Source organism: Thunnus thynnus, chromosome 18, assembly GCF_963924715.1.
Source record: "Thunnus thynnus chromosome 18, fThuThy2.1, whole genome shotgun sequence".
Lineage (NCBI taxonomy): Eukaryota > Metazoa > Chordata > Actinopteri > Scombriformes > Scombridae > Thunnus > Thunnus thynnus.
Window position 1 is genome coordinate 29,442,364 of NC_089534.1, and position 16,694 is coordinate 29,459,057.

At 39.2% G+C, this 16,694-nt stretch overlaps 1 protein-coding gene across 1 annotated transcript in view; it reads left to right on the plus strand.

Annotated features, from left to right (window-relative positions):
- The window catches only part of LOC137169611 (uncharacterized protein C14orf132-like), a 64,058-nt gene extending 51,154 nt beyond the window's left edge, over window positions 1-12,904 (plus strand). The window contains exon 2 of the mRNA XM_067572883.1: window positions 2,620-12,904. Coding sequence (XP_067428984.1) covers window positions 2,620-2,850 — 231 coding nt within the window. The 3' untranslated portion in view covers window positions 2,851-12,904. The remainder of the gene's footprint in view (window positions 1-2,619) is intronic.
- Window positions 12,905-16,694: the final 3,790 nt, after the last annotated feature.

The window sequence follows — 16,694 nt, forward strand, 5'->3', positions numbered from 1 at the left end:
CAACATTAAAATTAAATTTGAAAATCTATTTACAGAATGGAATAGTAATAGTTTTGAAATGGGATATAAAACTTGCAATGTATTGACTGTACAAAGGAAATATGGACTGTGCTATGAACAAAGAAATGAAGTGTATGAAATATATGAAGGTGACAAGAGCAACAATTAAATGTGTCATGTGCATAAATTAAATATGTAACAGTGGAGGTTGAAGGCAATGCAGAATGTAAAGTCCATTTTCATGAAATATATGAAAGTGCAAGTGCAGGGATATAATGAGGGATGTGAAATGTAAAGTTCAGTCTGATAACCCATCTTCATCCTGTTTATATGGCCATGGTACAAGATTTGATACACACACACACACACACACACACACACACACACACACACACACACACACACACACACACACAACACACACACAAAAAACTGTTTCTCAGTATCAAAGAGAAATAATTAAAGCTGATGGTCTCAACATTAACCTATCATATTGTTGAGGACACTTTTGGGTTTTTGTGTTGAGAAATGTTAAAGACATCATTAAAAGAAAACCTTAACATGTTGACAATGAGGAAAATACTTCTGGGTGGGTCCTCTGTCAGCCAATCAAAAAGCTTCAAATTCTGGATTTCAGATTCAGTTCATCCCTGGGGCACACTAAAATGTATGTTATTTATTGAAAGAACATCATCAAAGAGTTACATAAAATACACATATAACTGCACAACACAAAGACAATGATTCAAACAATATGCAATGTTGTGGTTTCAGAGATAGAAGTGTCCATAGCAACCAAAAACATTAGAAAGCCTGAAAAAATCTTTGTGTTATCAAAATGCATTTTAATGCTGAAACTAGATACTGAAGCAGATACTGATGATCCTGAGAAGATGATTCCTAATGGTTTTGGTGACCTTTTTTAAGTTCCAACATTGGAACAAAATTTCCACCTGCTCACAAAAAAATTAAAAATGGAATGGGTAGATTGATGTAAAATCTACTGAGCACATGTTCCTTGCTCATGTTCCACAGAGGATGAACTGGACTTACACTCCTGTAGCACCACCCTCACGTCAACTTAAACAAGACATCCACAGCTTATTTCATTGCTTTCAGTTGTAAAACACTAATTGACTTGAACCACACACCAAAACCTCCAGATTCTCTACTCCTGTTCTGACTTCTCCTATTTCCTACCTAATTGTGCGTGTTCACTGTTGTTCATCCAGTGGTTCATTGTAGATTAGATTCAGATGAGCTCTCTCCTGACACTCCTGATTTTAAACTAGCCCTGCTTTATAGATAACAGCTTTACAATGGATGAATATGAACAACTGGTGAGCATTTTATAAAACATATCAATGTATTTAATAAGAGGCAGTCAGAAGAAAGACAAAGCTTTGTCTTTAGAAAGGTATTTGGGATGTTTTTAAGCATTAAGTATAGTTACATGACAGCACCTTCTTTTTTACTAGTCTGTCTCAACTATTGTCTGGAATAAACACACTTCTTCACAAATGGAGCTTATTTTGATGTGTGACCTTAAAAAGCAATCACATTCATACACATGGGGTGTATACTCTACATAATCCTGTCATATTGACTTTCTGTTTCCCTTTTTCTGCGTATGCTACAATAGGTTCATTTTGTTACTTTGTTTCTTCTAAGTCCAGTATAGTGAATATAATGAAATTTTCTGTGTAAACTGTAGTAAGTTACTTTGTAATTGAGCTGGCAGGACCAGTCTGAATGAAAACTGAGTTTTCTAGTAAAATAGTTTCTTTAATTGAACATTGTAACATTACAAAGTTATGTTCCTCACAAAGTTATGTACTACAACCAAACTATTGTAGCAGGAGTGCCATAAGTAGCAGCGGAGAGATGGCAGTAACAATAGTCTAAGTAGTAGCAGTTTTAGTAGAAGTTGTACTTTAGTTGCATTTTCTATTTCAACAGCAGGAGTAGTAGCAGGGCTAGGAAATGCTGGCCCTGTCACTCAGCAACAGCACTTCCTGCCCCTGATAATGATGAAGGGCAAGAGGCCCAGAACAAATAGGAAAAACCTCTTCTGGTTTTGCATTATGATAATAATCCAGTTTACTCACTTATTGTTACTCACTAATTGTGTAGTTTAGTGTAAAACCTTATCACATTATATTTCTATGCATGTTTAAGTAGGCATTCTAAATTTAGAATGCACTCCAAAAAGTGCCAATGCATGAAAAAGACACATAATTATAGTGATGAAAAGAATTGTAATTACTTTATAATCAAATCATTTGGCACAATTCAATCTTTCCCTGGAAGGGTTATAAGGTGAAACATTTGCAGGAAGTGTTTAGTTTCATTCAGAGTAGTTCAAAGGATTTGGTTGGCGATTTTCTATATTTTTGTTATTGTCAACAAATCTCATCTACTAACAAGTATTGTGTGTGTTTTCAAAGCCTGATATATCTTATTCCTCTGTGCCGTTGTTGTCCAAAAACTATTAAACACATCAATGAGCCACACCGCTGCACTGGGTGATATGTTCCGTCATCCATGAAAAGTTAATCATTTACAGTATGTTAATAGGAACAGCAGTGGTTTTAACTGCGTTATCCTTTGTGTCCACAGATTCCGGTGATGACAGGCGCCTTCATGGACTCATCGCCCAACGATGACTACAGCACTGACCACTCTCTGTTCAACTCGTCTGCCAGCGTCCACGCTGCATCCATGGCAGCTCAAGGCCCACCTGAGGAGCCTCAGTCCATGTCCCGGGATGCCATTTGGCTCTGGATCGCCATCACTGCCACCATTGGGAACATAGTGGTTGTGGGCGTTGTGTATGCGTTCACATTCTGAAAGTAACTGCTCTGAGCCAGGATGTTTGAAAGAACCTGGGATATAGTTTATGACTGGCTGTGAACAGTAACGGCCTGTGAGTGCACAATTTAATCCTCTCGGTGGAGCGGATGACTCATCAAATGGAATTTTGTCTAGTCACTGAGGTATACATCAGCAAAATTACCCAGCAGTCATCAGTTGCAAAGCACTTTAGTCATAATGAACATCTGCCAGCAAAGGGTGGAAGAGTGAAAAGAAGTATATATTGCACAAAAAATGTCCTCTCTGTGGAAATAGAGGTGGTAATAGCGGACATAATGTAGAAATGTCTCTTTTCTTCAGTGTGTTTATGTGCTTCAAAGTATGTTTTGTTTCCCGTAATGGCCTATATATATGTATATATGAAAAATGTTAGCTTACAGCGTATTGTTTCTTGCAGGGGCAAGACTACAGTCAGTGTGTTTGTATGTGTGTGTGTATGTGTGTGTGTGTGTGTGTGTGTGTGTGTGTGTGTGTGTATGTGTGTGTGTGTGTGTGTGTTTGGCACAGTGCCCAACAGAAGGCTCCTTTCATTTCATTGGAAAATCCTTGATTATGAAACAACCGATTCAAGGACAGACATTTGACATTTTAACTTGTCAGACACCTCATGGGATCTTTAAATAAATTATTTAAAGTTTTCACTATTAACCCCAAACACAACAATACACTGATAAATGAACGGTCAAAGACAGTTCTGTACTTACAGTCTTCATAAATCACTCTCAGCCATGCTTTCTTACTGTAGTATGAGCCAGATGACTTTATCCTCTCTATGTCGGCATCCTTCTGTTCTTACAGAAAATTTAGAAAATGCCTTTCTTGAGTGGTAAAATACTTTCACAGTCATTGTAAACCAAATGCATGGCCTAAATATCTTACATAAAAAGGGGACAATGGGAGACACTTTTCTAAGGAAAGGGAAGATGTAAGCCTGTGTCTTAATCTGTATGTGTGTTGTCAGATTTGCAATATGTACAAGAATCTTTAAACATAAATAATATCATAATCAATAGGCTTCTTCTCAGTAACTTACTGATGCCTATTGTAATGCTTTTACTGTAAGGTACTGGTGGATCAATATACAACACATTTCCTTGAGAGTTAGAAATCTGTGACACTTATTTACTGTTTTGATTTTGACAAAGGAGAACCTTATTGCCATAATACAAATGTAATAATCAATGCACTGGTGTTGTAGTACTTGAGTCCAGGACTCGGACTCAAGTCCGACTCGAGTCCTGATTTTCAGGACTCGTGACTCGACTCGGACTTGAGCACTGCTGACTTGGACTCGGACTTGGGCTCAAGTATTGACACACACACACACAAATGCATGCATGTTGCACACACAGTGCAAAGACAGCCACAGACACACATGTTGTTGGTGTGGAAGTTCTTTAGCATGAGTGAAGAAGACACAAAGCTTTCAATTTTTAAAACCTTTAAGTCCAAAAATCCCCCAAAATCTTATTTAATTCTTATAAAGAAAGAAAATCTGAATCAGCAAAAATTGGAATGAGTAGGTCAGAAATTTAAAAAATTGGCAATCAGAATTGGCCAAGAAAATTGCAATCGGTGCATCATTAATATTAATATGAAATGGTGACAGCTGTATCATTTTTGTTTAATGTAGACCTTTTTTATTTGTATGTCAGCTCTTTGACCGTGCCAGAGTGGAGCACTGGAGCCTCTTGGACTTGGACTCAGACTCAATCTTGACTCGGACATGACTCGGACTCTTCTTTGGTGACTCGGACCTGGACTCAGACTCGAACACTGGGGACTCAAGACTCGTCTGGGACTCAAGATTTAGTGACTTGACTACAACACTGCAATGCACACATTTAAAATATAAAAATAACGATCATGAGAAAAACAAATTAGGGCTAATGCATATAGCAAACCAACCTCCCTCCAAAATATCATATGCACATGATGCTTCTATCATTCTATGAATGAATCCTTAACATTTAAGTTAAAAAAGAAGACAACAAAAAGAAGATAACTTGTCCTTTTCAGTAATCATTTCACTGTAAGATGTACCCATTCTAACATTTTTAATGGAAACTCCTGGAATGACTTTGTAAAATACACAGCTAATATCTATATATGATTGCATTATATTTGTAGCTCCCACACACAGCCCACACGGTCCTTTGAGAATTTCCAGTATTAAGAACCTGTGAGTCCTAGTTCAGGGCAAAGAAAACCCTAAGCTACAGAAAGATAGTTTTCACATTTTTTTGATTGTTTTACAAATCTTCTACATCTACAAATCAGCACATTTAGAGATCCTTGTACAGATTAAAGAATCTGAGTAAACACATACGTATTGAGATACAGTTTCACAACTTGCCAGTCATGGTTACAATAATTTTGCCACAATATTGGACCCATACCTGTGGTGAGGGATTAGTCAGATGAGAAACACAGGCTTCCTGTATCTGATAATTGCACTAATGAGCCTTTTCTCTGTCAAACAGACAATCTTTTCTAAGCTTCAAATTACTGAATAAACCTCCTTAAATATCCTTATCTGCCCATCAGACCTGATCTTTAAGCTTGTTATCAACAAAGTGAATATGGTCTTGATTAATTTTTTGGGCTGTAGTTTTTTGTGCTTCTATATAAATTGTAAAGTCGAAAACATAGTTATGTCCAAATTCTGGTTTGTTTGTGCTTGTTTGTTTACACTGTGGTGGCCTCTGACTGGCACATTTGCCTACCTCCCCATCCCCAAAACCACACTTGAGTATAACCATAACTACGATAATGAAAACAATCTGGATTGTGTCCTCAGCCTGGCTTTTCCATAATACCTGTCCTTGCTCTGCTCACTGGCAGCAGCCGAATTGCTTTCCAAGCTGAATAAGCTGTAATGAGCTCTGGGGTGAAAGTTGCCTGTTGCCATAGTAATGCATCTCCCCACTCTGATCCTCATGCTCCCACAGCAGCACACCTGCTTTATGTCTTCCAGCCCACCTGGCTACTGGAACACATACTACACACACAGCTAATAACACCACAACACACACACACACACACACACAGCTGCCCCTCACAGGCAACAATCAACAGGCTATTTTCAGACAATTCAGCGTGCAAAAATATTGAAGTTACAGAAACAATGCATGGCCTAACAGAGGATATACTGAAGACTTAAATGAGCTTTAAAAGTTTTTTTTGGAAATACGTTATTGTCTTTCTCTCTGAGAATAAGATGAGAGGTGGATATCAATCTCATGTCTGTGAGTTAAATACAGAGCTTGAGTCAGGATGTGGTTAGCCTAGCTTAGCATAAAGACTGGAAAAACTGGGGTAAACAGCTAGCTTTGGTGTCAGGCAAACCTGGCAGCCTCACTGTGATGACAAGAATTCAGGATGCTGTACAGTCACTGCTCCCGGCTGTTGTTATAGTAATAGTTTCTACATGTAACTCTCTGATGTTTTCTTTTGACATTTCCTATTTGTCTTTTTGACTTTTAAAGTTGATGTTCATGTGTAGCCAAGTTTTAATTGAATTTCTAGCATAACTGATTTTTAGATGTAATGAGTTACTTAGCTAGCTGCCTTCAAATGCTTTTCCTTAAGTGTACTGTTTTTTAAGAAAACACTGAAAAACATTTAAATTATATTAATATCAATATATTAGCATTTATTATGTATTATCCAGTTATTGTTATGTCATTCTTTAACTTTCATTGATCATCAGAGATCATGCAGGGGCCAGGAGTATGTATGTGCACGTGTGTGTATGTTGTTTTGGTTTTTTGAGAGTACAAATTCTTGAATTGAATTCTTTGAGTACTCTCAAATTACTGTCATGTTTGTGCTGCAGTAAGAACTGAAGTGTCTATTTCAGTTGTATCCACTCCAGGAGAGCTTGTTTGATTCATTATTTCATATTAATATAATTAAGTTATCACATTCAATATCTTTGTCCCCTCTATAGTCTTTTTATATTATTACTACATTGAATGTTATTAAAGCAATATTGGCCAGCTGGCAGTTAACAGTTAATTGCACAGATACCACTGTGTAACCTAATGCAGTGCAAATACTGTTTTGTTGTTGTTGCTTTGTTTTTTGTTGTTTGCCAAGAAATAGTCCAGACTCCCCCTAAAATCATAAATGTATGTTTCTGTATGAATTCAACAAATGGGATAAAACATGTTAATTGGTGAGCTTTAGAATTGTTGCTTAAGGGATATATTTTTGAACCTTGGAAAGAGCCAAGCTAGCTGTTTCCCCGTTTTCATGAGATTGATATCGATCAGAACATCTCAGTCTCAGAAAGAAAGCAAATAAGTACATTTCACAAAATGTTGAACTATGTCTTTAATAAAGAACTTAAAAGGGTTTGAGGATGTTAAGACTGTCACTGACCTCTGTAAGTGACCAGTAATGAGCAGAAAATTGAATTCAACCCTCATATATAATGGTTCATGTTGTGCTATGTGGCAGTACAACACACAATATGTTTTCTCTATAAGTGACCTTCTAATCTGTTTCCACATATCTTTTTGTAAAAATAGCTGCCCTTCTCCTGTGGTCGATATCAAATTTTGGAGCCTCATGATTAATCTGAACACCGAGGATCCTCCAGACAGTCAGGTAGATTTTGATGAATACTTTAGAGGCTGCCGACCCACAGCACACAGCCCAGACAGTGTCCTCCTCCCCTCCCACCCTGCAGACAGAACACTCAAAGTCACTCCTTAAACAGCACTGCAGGTCAGCTTAGGCCCGGGAGGTAGAGTGGGTCATCCACTAATCAGAAGGTTGGTGGTTTGATCCCCGACACTTCCAGTGTTGAAGTGTCCTTGGGCAAGACACCAAACCCTGATCAATACTGAATCCCGATGTATGGTAGCTTTCTGTCATTGGTGTGTGAGTGTTTGTGTGAATGGGTGGGTGAGCAGCAGAAACATTGTAAAGCGCTTTGTATAAAAGCGCTATATAAGCAGCCATTTACCATTTACCATTTACCAAACAGCAGCAGACAGCTAGCCTGCCCATTAGGTGTAATGTTGGGTTAGAGAGGCTAATGAAATGTCACTAGAGCCCTGATGCATCTGTGTGACATGGCCCAGCAGGAGCCTGGGGGTCACAGACAGTGCATTAATACACTGAGTGTTTCCTGAGCAGCCAGTAGTGTGCTGTCACAACCATAAAATGAAGTCACACATTGCAGTGTCCTTTCAGAGGAACACGTGATGCAGTTCACCCTAACTGCACCTTATCATCCTTTGTGTTATCAGATGGTTCAGCAGGGACTTTGATGAATTGCTGTTCAACTGGGAGATGGATGACTCATAGAAATGGGGCTAATGATATGCTGATTAGAGAATCTCCTCTTACAATACAACTCACAGTGTATTAAAATGCAACAATATGAAGGTAGCTTAGTTTAACATTGCACTTTCTGTGCATTGTTTATGTATTCGTAAATAGTATGTAGTAAGTGAGTAAAGAGTTGTTTAGTAAAATAAACCATGTAGGCATAGTATACAATGAAATAATAAAGGCCTTAAAACTAGTTTCAGTGCCCTTAAGGGCCTCTTTATAATTAGGTAATAATGCAGGAGTTGCCTTAAGGCCCTTATCATTTCAGTTTACCATGGGCTTTAGCGGTGTGTACAGTATATTCCCACAAATTGATTGCCACACAGTGAACCTGCAGCCTTTGGACCCATGAGAGTCTGGCGGAAGACTCTGGCTAAATGTTCTGACAGCCAAGCTGGGATGCCTCTGGTGGTGTCTGTTGATTTAGCAGAGTTGTCCTGGTCATATGTCAGGGTGGGAGTCTCAGCATCCACTGTTTGTACCTGTTGGCCCTGAGTACCCCTTGGACCCAGACCTCCCTCTCTCTATCCTCCATGTTATGTTCTGTGTAGGACAATCTGATCTGATCTCTGATGTTGTAAGTGCTGGTTAAACTTCAAATTAAAATAAAGAGATGTTGAGTTAAGATAATTCTGTCAGACTAGCACTCACGTGGTCAAGAATGAACTTTATTGATCAACTGAACAGTTTAAGTTTCCTAAACATAACTAAACCATTATGGTGTGCTCCAGGGATTTAGTATTGCACTTCCATGTAGGTGAGGGGACTCATAAGAGAGATACTTTAAAAAAAAAAAAAAAGTCCAATTCCATCCTGCAGAGGCGGAGATATCCTTTAATCCCTACTATGGATCAAGCTCCAAAAATGCTGAATCCTCCATTTCCCATTGTGCAACTTTTGCAACATTTTGTGATAAAAATATGTCATTTGGTACACTTATAGCCAAAGGCATTAAAAAAAAATCCGGATATTGGGCCGTCATGAATTTTCAATATGTCGCCCATGGCAGCCGTTTTTCAAAATGGCCGCCAGCCAACAACTGTTTTTAGATCAATTTTCTTATCAGTGATGGATATAATAGGATATTGAGGACATAATTAGTTGAATTTATTAACCATACACAGTTCTTGGGAATCGTACTTATAAGTACAATTCCCAATGTAAGTCATTGAAAATTCAAGAAGGCCATAATTTTTCAAGATGGCAGCCATGACTGGTGTGAAAATTGTAACTGCAATTAAGTTGCATAGACTAGTCTAATATGAATGATCTCTATGTCAAATCATACATTTTTATAGTGCAGAATTCAAATTTGGAACTTCAGAATTGCCCAGAAGCAGCACATGTATCTCGCACCACGAGAAGAGTCCATCAAATCATAGCAGCAGCTCTGAATGTTCTGCAGCACTGGACTTATGACAACTATTGTCAAACACAAACAGATGAAGTTCCTCTAGAGTTTGAAGCTTGGTGCAGCCAGAGAGCAAACATCCCGCAGTTTCAGTGCTGGTCTATTGAACTTGAGCTAGAGCTGCTCATGCTGGTCTTTATACGGTCATTGTGAGAGGCATCTTTCTCCATGTACCTTGATTTCCTAACAGAACTAGCCAAATGGTTTCATGCAATGGACCATACTCATTATGTCAGATGGATCACCCTTCATCTGAAAGACGTGGCTGAACTCCCAAGGACACACCTTAACATTCTCAGGTCTCGTTCATTAAGGATGTCTGCTCTCTGGTCAATGCAATGGAACACCTTGGAAACCCCTTTGAAGAGGAAAGCAAGGATCTGATTGTACTCCACTCAAAAGAAATTGCTTGGCCCTCAGCTGTTGAGGCAGTCAGAAAGGCAAAGCAGATAGGAGAGCACAAGTTTGAAGCTTTCACTAGAGAATGGCTTGTTGAAAGAACAAAACTGGATGATACCATACCAAGAGATAAGCTGGCAGTGTTCGGTATATCAACTGTGAGGAGAATATCAAAAAACAGCAATTGGTATCTCTCAAACAAGACATGGAGCTCTTTTCAAGGTTGTACATTGCCTGCTGGACCAGAGATGGAAACCTTCATGAGTTCTTTCGACACGAGAACCAGTCATGTCCCCCAGTGCCACCTGGGGCTGAAGAGTGGGCTGATCTTCTTTTATGCCTGGAAGATGTTCATAGTGACAACTCTGACAATCCCAAGGTTACCTTCACTATTCTAGATGGGGCAGCCATCATCCAGATGCTGAAACCAACTTCTGTAAAGACCTTCAATGAGTATGCCCATGAGATCTTCTTTCCATATCTGACCAGAAAACTTGAAAGTGTGTCCAGACTTGATCTGGTGTGGGACCACTACTTGTCTGAGTTTTTGAAAGCTGCTACAAGAGCAAAGTGTGTGAAGGGGGTGCAGAGACATGTGGTAGGTGCTGCAGCCATTCCCAGGAACAGGCATAACTTTCTCAGAGTTGACAGCAATAAGACTGAGTTGTTCCACCTTCCTCTCAGATGCTCTGCTCAGATGGTTTGTGCAGGAGGATAAACAGCTTGTTGTCACTGATGATGTGGAAGTCCTCAGCAAGCCATCACTTCCAGATCTATCTTCAATTGCTCCATGAGGAAGACAATAGTCACATGCTATTACACGTGGCCCATACAGCAAGAAATGGCCATCAGAAAATCTGGCCTAGAGGAACATGTTAAGAGAGCAGTGTACCAAGGAGGCCATGTGTGGGGTCAGATGCTGGTGTCCACACCAGAACTCCCTTCACGGTGTAAATCGAGCTGGTCAAAGACATATGAGGGGTACTATGAACCCTTCTGGACATTCCTATCAGATACAGGCCAGTCCAGCTTGTCTCCTGCAAATGTTAGAAGGGATGTGTTAAGCAATGCGAGTGCAAAAAAGCTCCACAGCCCTCTGTTACTGTGGGGAATGGGAAGGGGAGTTCTGAAAAGACTTTCCCACAATAGACCCTAGGTTTTGAGCAGATGTCACTTATTTTGAACCATGAATTGTAAGAAGGAAGCTTCTGGGCAATTCTAAAGTTCCTCAATTGAATTCTACATCAAAAAATGCATGATTTGATGCCAAGATCATCCATATCAGACTACTCTATGCAACTTTATTGCAATTACAATTTTCATATCAGTCATGGCTGCATTCTTGAAAAATAGCAGCCATCTTGAATTTTCAATTACTTGTGTGTTTTATCCAAATGGCAATTCCCAAGAACTATGTATGGTTAATAAATTCAACTTATTATGTCCTCAATATCATATTATATCCATCGCTGATAAGAAAATTGATCTGAAAACAGTCACTGGAGGCCATTCTGAAAAATGACTGCCATGGGCGACAATATCCAAAACTTTTTGGAATGCCTTTGGCTATAGGTGTACTAAATTATATGCTTATCACAAAATGCATAATTGTTATGGTTATCCACACCACTAATATAAAAATAACTACAGGATCTAAGTAAAAAGAAAAAAAACAGACAAACAAAAGACAGCTCAGACAAACACATTCAAGTACATTGCTCTATGTAAGATTTTGCATACAGTCAAGTCAAGTCAATTTATTTATATAGCACCAAATCACAACTGAAGTTATCTCAGGGCACTTTTCATATAGAATTGTTCTATGTGGTTTGTCCAAGTGGTGTTGCTGTACCTACCTGTCCAAGATGGCGCACCCACTCAACCAATTATATTTAGGGATACAATGGTGACCAGGTCTGCCCAATTACTGCCAAAAAGAAAAACCAGTCGCGTGCAATCAGGTGAAACATTCACGTGCTCCTTTGGATTCCACGTGCATTCAGCACCTGATTTTCTCCTCGCAGGCTACAATATTGCTTGCGCAAGATATTCTGCACGCAAATGCTGTGAAAGTGCTTGCAAAAATAATATGCATGCACGGCTGTTTGAGTTTACGCTCATGGATTATGGCAGAGATATGCTGTCATATATAACATAGGCTTTCTGTAATATGCGGTACCTGCAGTCCCCAAGCCAAAGCAGAGCTAACTGATGACATCACTGTGACATCAGGGTTATTTTTTCAGACTTGATAAAGCTCCTCCAGAGCAGCAAAAGACATTATACAACTGTTTTCACAGGCTGAGTAGTTGTCCTCTTGACTAGTGACTGATCTTAACGTATAAAGTATGTGGAGTGCCCCTTTAACCATACTTTTGTTGCCACCTTGAAAATGAGCATAACTTGTAGTAGACAAGGTTGCAGGACTCTGTTGTTACAGGCCTCTGACAGTTTGTATGTATTGTAGCACTGTTGCAATTTTGCTGTTTCTCCTTCACTGGACTTGAAAGTTTACATTGTCATATACATACTTTGAGTGAAGCTCAAAACTCTTGCGCTCTTGAGATCTGTTATTGTACATTATTTATAAAATGTTATTAGTGTATTTTTCCAAAAACTTATAGATGTCAGTGAGAAAATAGCTTTTCTTCATTCCTGAAAAAAAATTTCATTTTGCAAATCAGTGTTTTTTACTCAACTGCAGTGACAGGCTGTGCATATCCTGAGCCGTCAGTTTGAAGGTTGTAACACTGCAACAACTGTCAAACTGACAACTGTTGTATTATAGAGAGCTGGACACCTACTGTACTTCACTAGCACTGTAATTATGTATTTTGTATTAACTGTAGTTATTATTAAACTGTTGTAACTAAATGTTACATGCTGAGTTTTTTCCCCACTGTTTTAAAGTTATAATCCTTAAATATTCCCCTCAAGACATGTTTTAATACATTTAAAAAATACTCTGTTTAGTCTATCAAAAAGTTCAAATATCTCCTTAATAATCTTTAAAACAAGATTTCCTCCTTCTTCCTCTTTGAAAAATCCAGAATCTATGAATATACAAATATTGTTCATTTCTAAAGTTTTCCTGCAGGACATAGGATTGGCTCCAAACTGGTTATGATGTCATCAATCATGCTTGTAGGTACACACCTTAAATTGAGTAATAAGGTGGGCTCAGCAGATGAATGTGAAAACAGCTTTCTAGTCAAACTGCACATACATCATTCTGCACAGTGAAGCTCAAACATCCAACTGAAGTAAACTGAAAAAATTCAGTCCTGGTTGATTTGGTGGCACCTGATGCAACTGGAGGTAAAAGCAGGTGTCTTGTAACACAAAAGTGGAGCAGGCAGGTAAGAGCAAACAGAGGAAAGGCAAGGGTCATAACAGTCAGGCAGGCAGAGAAGCAAAGGTGAACACAAAGGCTGAAGCATAATAGACATTCTGTGAGGGAGGGATAAACATTTACTTAAAAACTGTCTGATGAAGTAATGACAAGCAGCTGAGGGTCAGGTGCCTGGGCAATGGTGGGAATGACTGAGGACCACTGCTGGTCAGATGAGGAATGCCAGGGTCTGAAATAAGAACAGTCTAACCTGCACTTGATGGAACATACTGCTTATAAAAACAGAGTATAAATATCTATATAAACAACATATAATCAGCTGTATGTGTCTGCCTCCAAAGTGACACCTGAGGTCATTATATTTGAAAACCCATTCCTGGTTATTTAGCAAAAAATCTAGCATTAAAAGTCTCTTGAACAAAACAGTAGTTTGTCGATGTCATCCAGATAAGATGTTCTGTTGAAATTATAGAATGCAGGTGCAAGCACTAGTACTGGTCACTGAGAGCAGAGTGGCACAGCAGGAGTGTGCTGGGCCCATAACTCAGAAATCAATGGGTGCGTGCTGTCTCCACCTTATCTAACAATACCTACATTGTCTGGTTTTCAGACAAATTGGCACTGATTGCCACATCAGATGGCTTTTCCTTTTGCTGCTGTAGTGGACACTGTAAACAGGTGATGCAACTAGTGCTACAGCAGGCCTTCATTACACTTTTATTTTAATGAAATTGCTTCAGTTATTCCACCTTTTCTCTTTCCTTGCATGCACTGTATTTACAGTTCAATGGATATCGTATTAAAAGCAAAACATATTTGTAAAAGTTTTGCATTATTAAAATTAGGAAAAAGGGTCTTTGGGGAAATATCAGAAATGTTCCTTTTTGCCTGAGCCGGCTGGACGTACATGTTGGTGTCTGATTGACAGCAGCTGGCGGGCTGCCAGAGTGCTGGTGTTACATCGTACAGGATGAGAGACAAAGTAAACAAACTGCTGTAGCTACAAGTCATGGACAGGCAGGAAGTGCAGGAAGAGCACTTGCCAAGGGGTTCCTCCTTTTTGACATTCAACTTGATTTAACATTTACTCCCAAGGTGAGATAACATATTGGTTTGACATCACGGAGTGCAGATGCCAGACCTAATACTGGTGACTGAGAGCAGAGTGGTGCAGGGGAAGTGTGCTGGGCCCATAACCCAGAAGTCAGTGATTCAAAACCATACTCTGCTAATGAGATGTTGAGCTGTTGAACAACAAAACATGGCAAAATATTTGACATTGACAATGCACAAAATAGTTTTAAAATGACTAAACGTCTCAGACTAAAAAACACAAAACACAGATACAATTGAGTGATTTTGGAGGGAGAATAGTCAGTTCCAAGCTGAATGGTAAATGTTTCAGTTCAGCTGACATATGACAGACTGAATACAACTGTTTAGTCTGTCACTTCATATTCAGTTGAAGAACAATAACAACAATAGTAACAATAGAAATATGACTAATAATAATAATAGCAGGCGTGGGTGACAGGACCATGTCAGCACGGGTTCCCCGTAACAAGGGAGTCCATTACCCTTATCTAAAGGAACCTGTGAGACGAGAAAGCACAAAAATTGCGGGGAAGAAGCCAAGTTAGAAACATGCATTAATGGTATATGAATGCATATAGATGGAGAGGAGGAGGAGGAGGAGAAAGGAGCTCATTGCACTGGTCCAAGGTAAGTCTGGCCTGCCCTATCTATAAGCTTTATCAAAAAGACAGAAAAACTTTTAATTCAATTTTTCAATTCAATTCAATTTTTATTCATATAGTGCCAAATCAGTACAGAAGTTATTGTGGGGCACTTTTCACATAGAATAGGTCTAGACCAAACTCTTTATTATACCCAACATTCCCCCATGAGCAGCACTTGGCGACAGCAGTAAGGAAAAACTCCCCTTTAACAGGAAGAAACCTCAAGCAGAACTGGGCTCTGGGTGGGCGGCCATCTGCCTCGACTGGTCTAAATGTAGAGAGGGTGCCTGCCCCCCAGACCAAATCTGGAAGATGGTTCTACAGGAGAGGAGCCTGATAGCTGAAGGCTCTGCCTCCTATTCTACTTTTAAAGACTGTAGGAACCACCAGTAAGCCTGCATACTGGGAGTGCAGTGTTCTAGTGGGGTAATAGGGTACTATGAGCTCTTTAAGATATGATGGTGCCTGACCATTAAGGGCTTTGCAGATGAGAAGAAGGATTTTAAATTATATTCTGGGTTTTACAGGGAGCCAATGTAGAGAAGCTAAAATGGGAGAAATATGATCTCTTTTTCTAGTTTTAGTCAGAACACGTGCAGCTGCATTCTGGACCAGCTGGAGAGTCTTTAGAGACTTGTTAGGGCAGCCTGATAATAATGAATTGCAACAATCCAGCCTGGAAGAAATGTTTGGAATATTTTTTCTGCATCTTTTTGAGACAGGATCTGCCTGATTTTTGCAATATTTTTCAGTTTTTGGCCTCTATATTCAGGGGGCACAAATGTTCCAGAAATGATTAGTATTCAGTATTTTGATATAATGATTATGAATGTGCCAGGGCTGTTCAAGATTGACAGAGTGTAAAGGTAAAACACTGTCCTAGTGGTACCGGTACTGAGTATTAAGGGTTTGGTATATTCCTACAGAACAACTTGTCAGGTGGTCAAACAGGTTTGGAAGCCCCCTCGCCCCATACCTTTCTGACAGCTGATTAGAGGACGCAGGGCCATTTCTGTAACTTTCCAACACCGACAAGCTGACATTCACACCAACTTCACACAGTGATTGGTCAGCTATGACGAGGCAAGAGAGGAGCCCAGGTTTGAACTTCTCTCTCTAGCTCTCCTTTATCATTCATGACACAATTATTTCTGTCACTTTTCATGTGAACAAATGAGTGCAACTCAATGACTGCCTTCCAGGAGAGGGAGAGAATCTGAAAATATGCTCCGTTATTCTCTTTTTTTAACCATTACCCCCATCCACCCATCGTCTTACATGTGAGTCTAATAATAATAAATCAATAAATGTAAATAAATATTGGAAGCCCCTCAGGTCTGTGTCCTTACTTCACTACTGCTTTAAATGTTTATTGTAAATTAACTGAGAAAAAAAAAACCCTTTTTCCAGACAGACATCTCCTGCATATCCCCTCATTCCAGAAATACCCCATTTAAAGGTTCTGTGATGCCTTTGTGACTGACTTCTACTATCTTTTACTAAGCTCATTATTCAGACACACCTCACCAATCAACAGAGACAGGATCAATAGCACTATGGCCTCTTTTGCCAA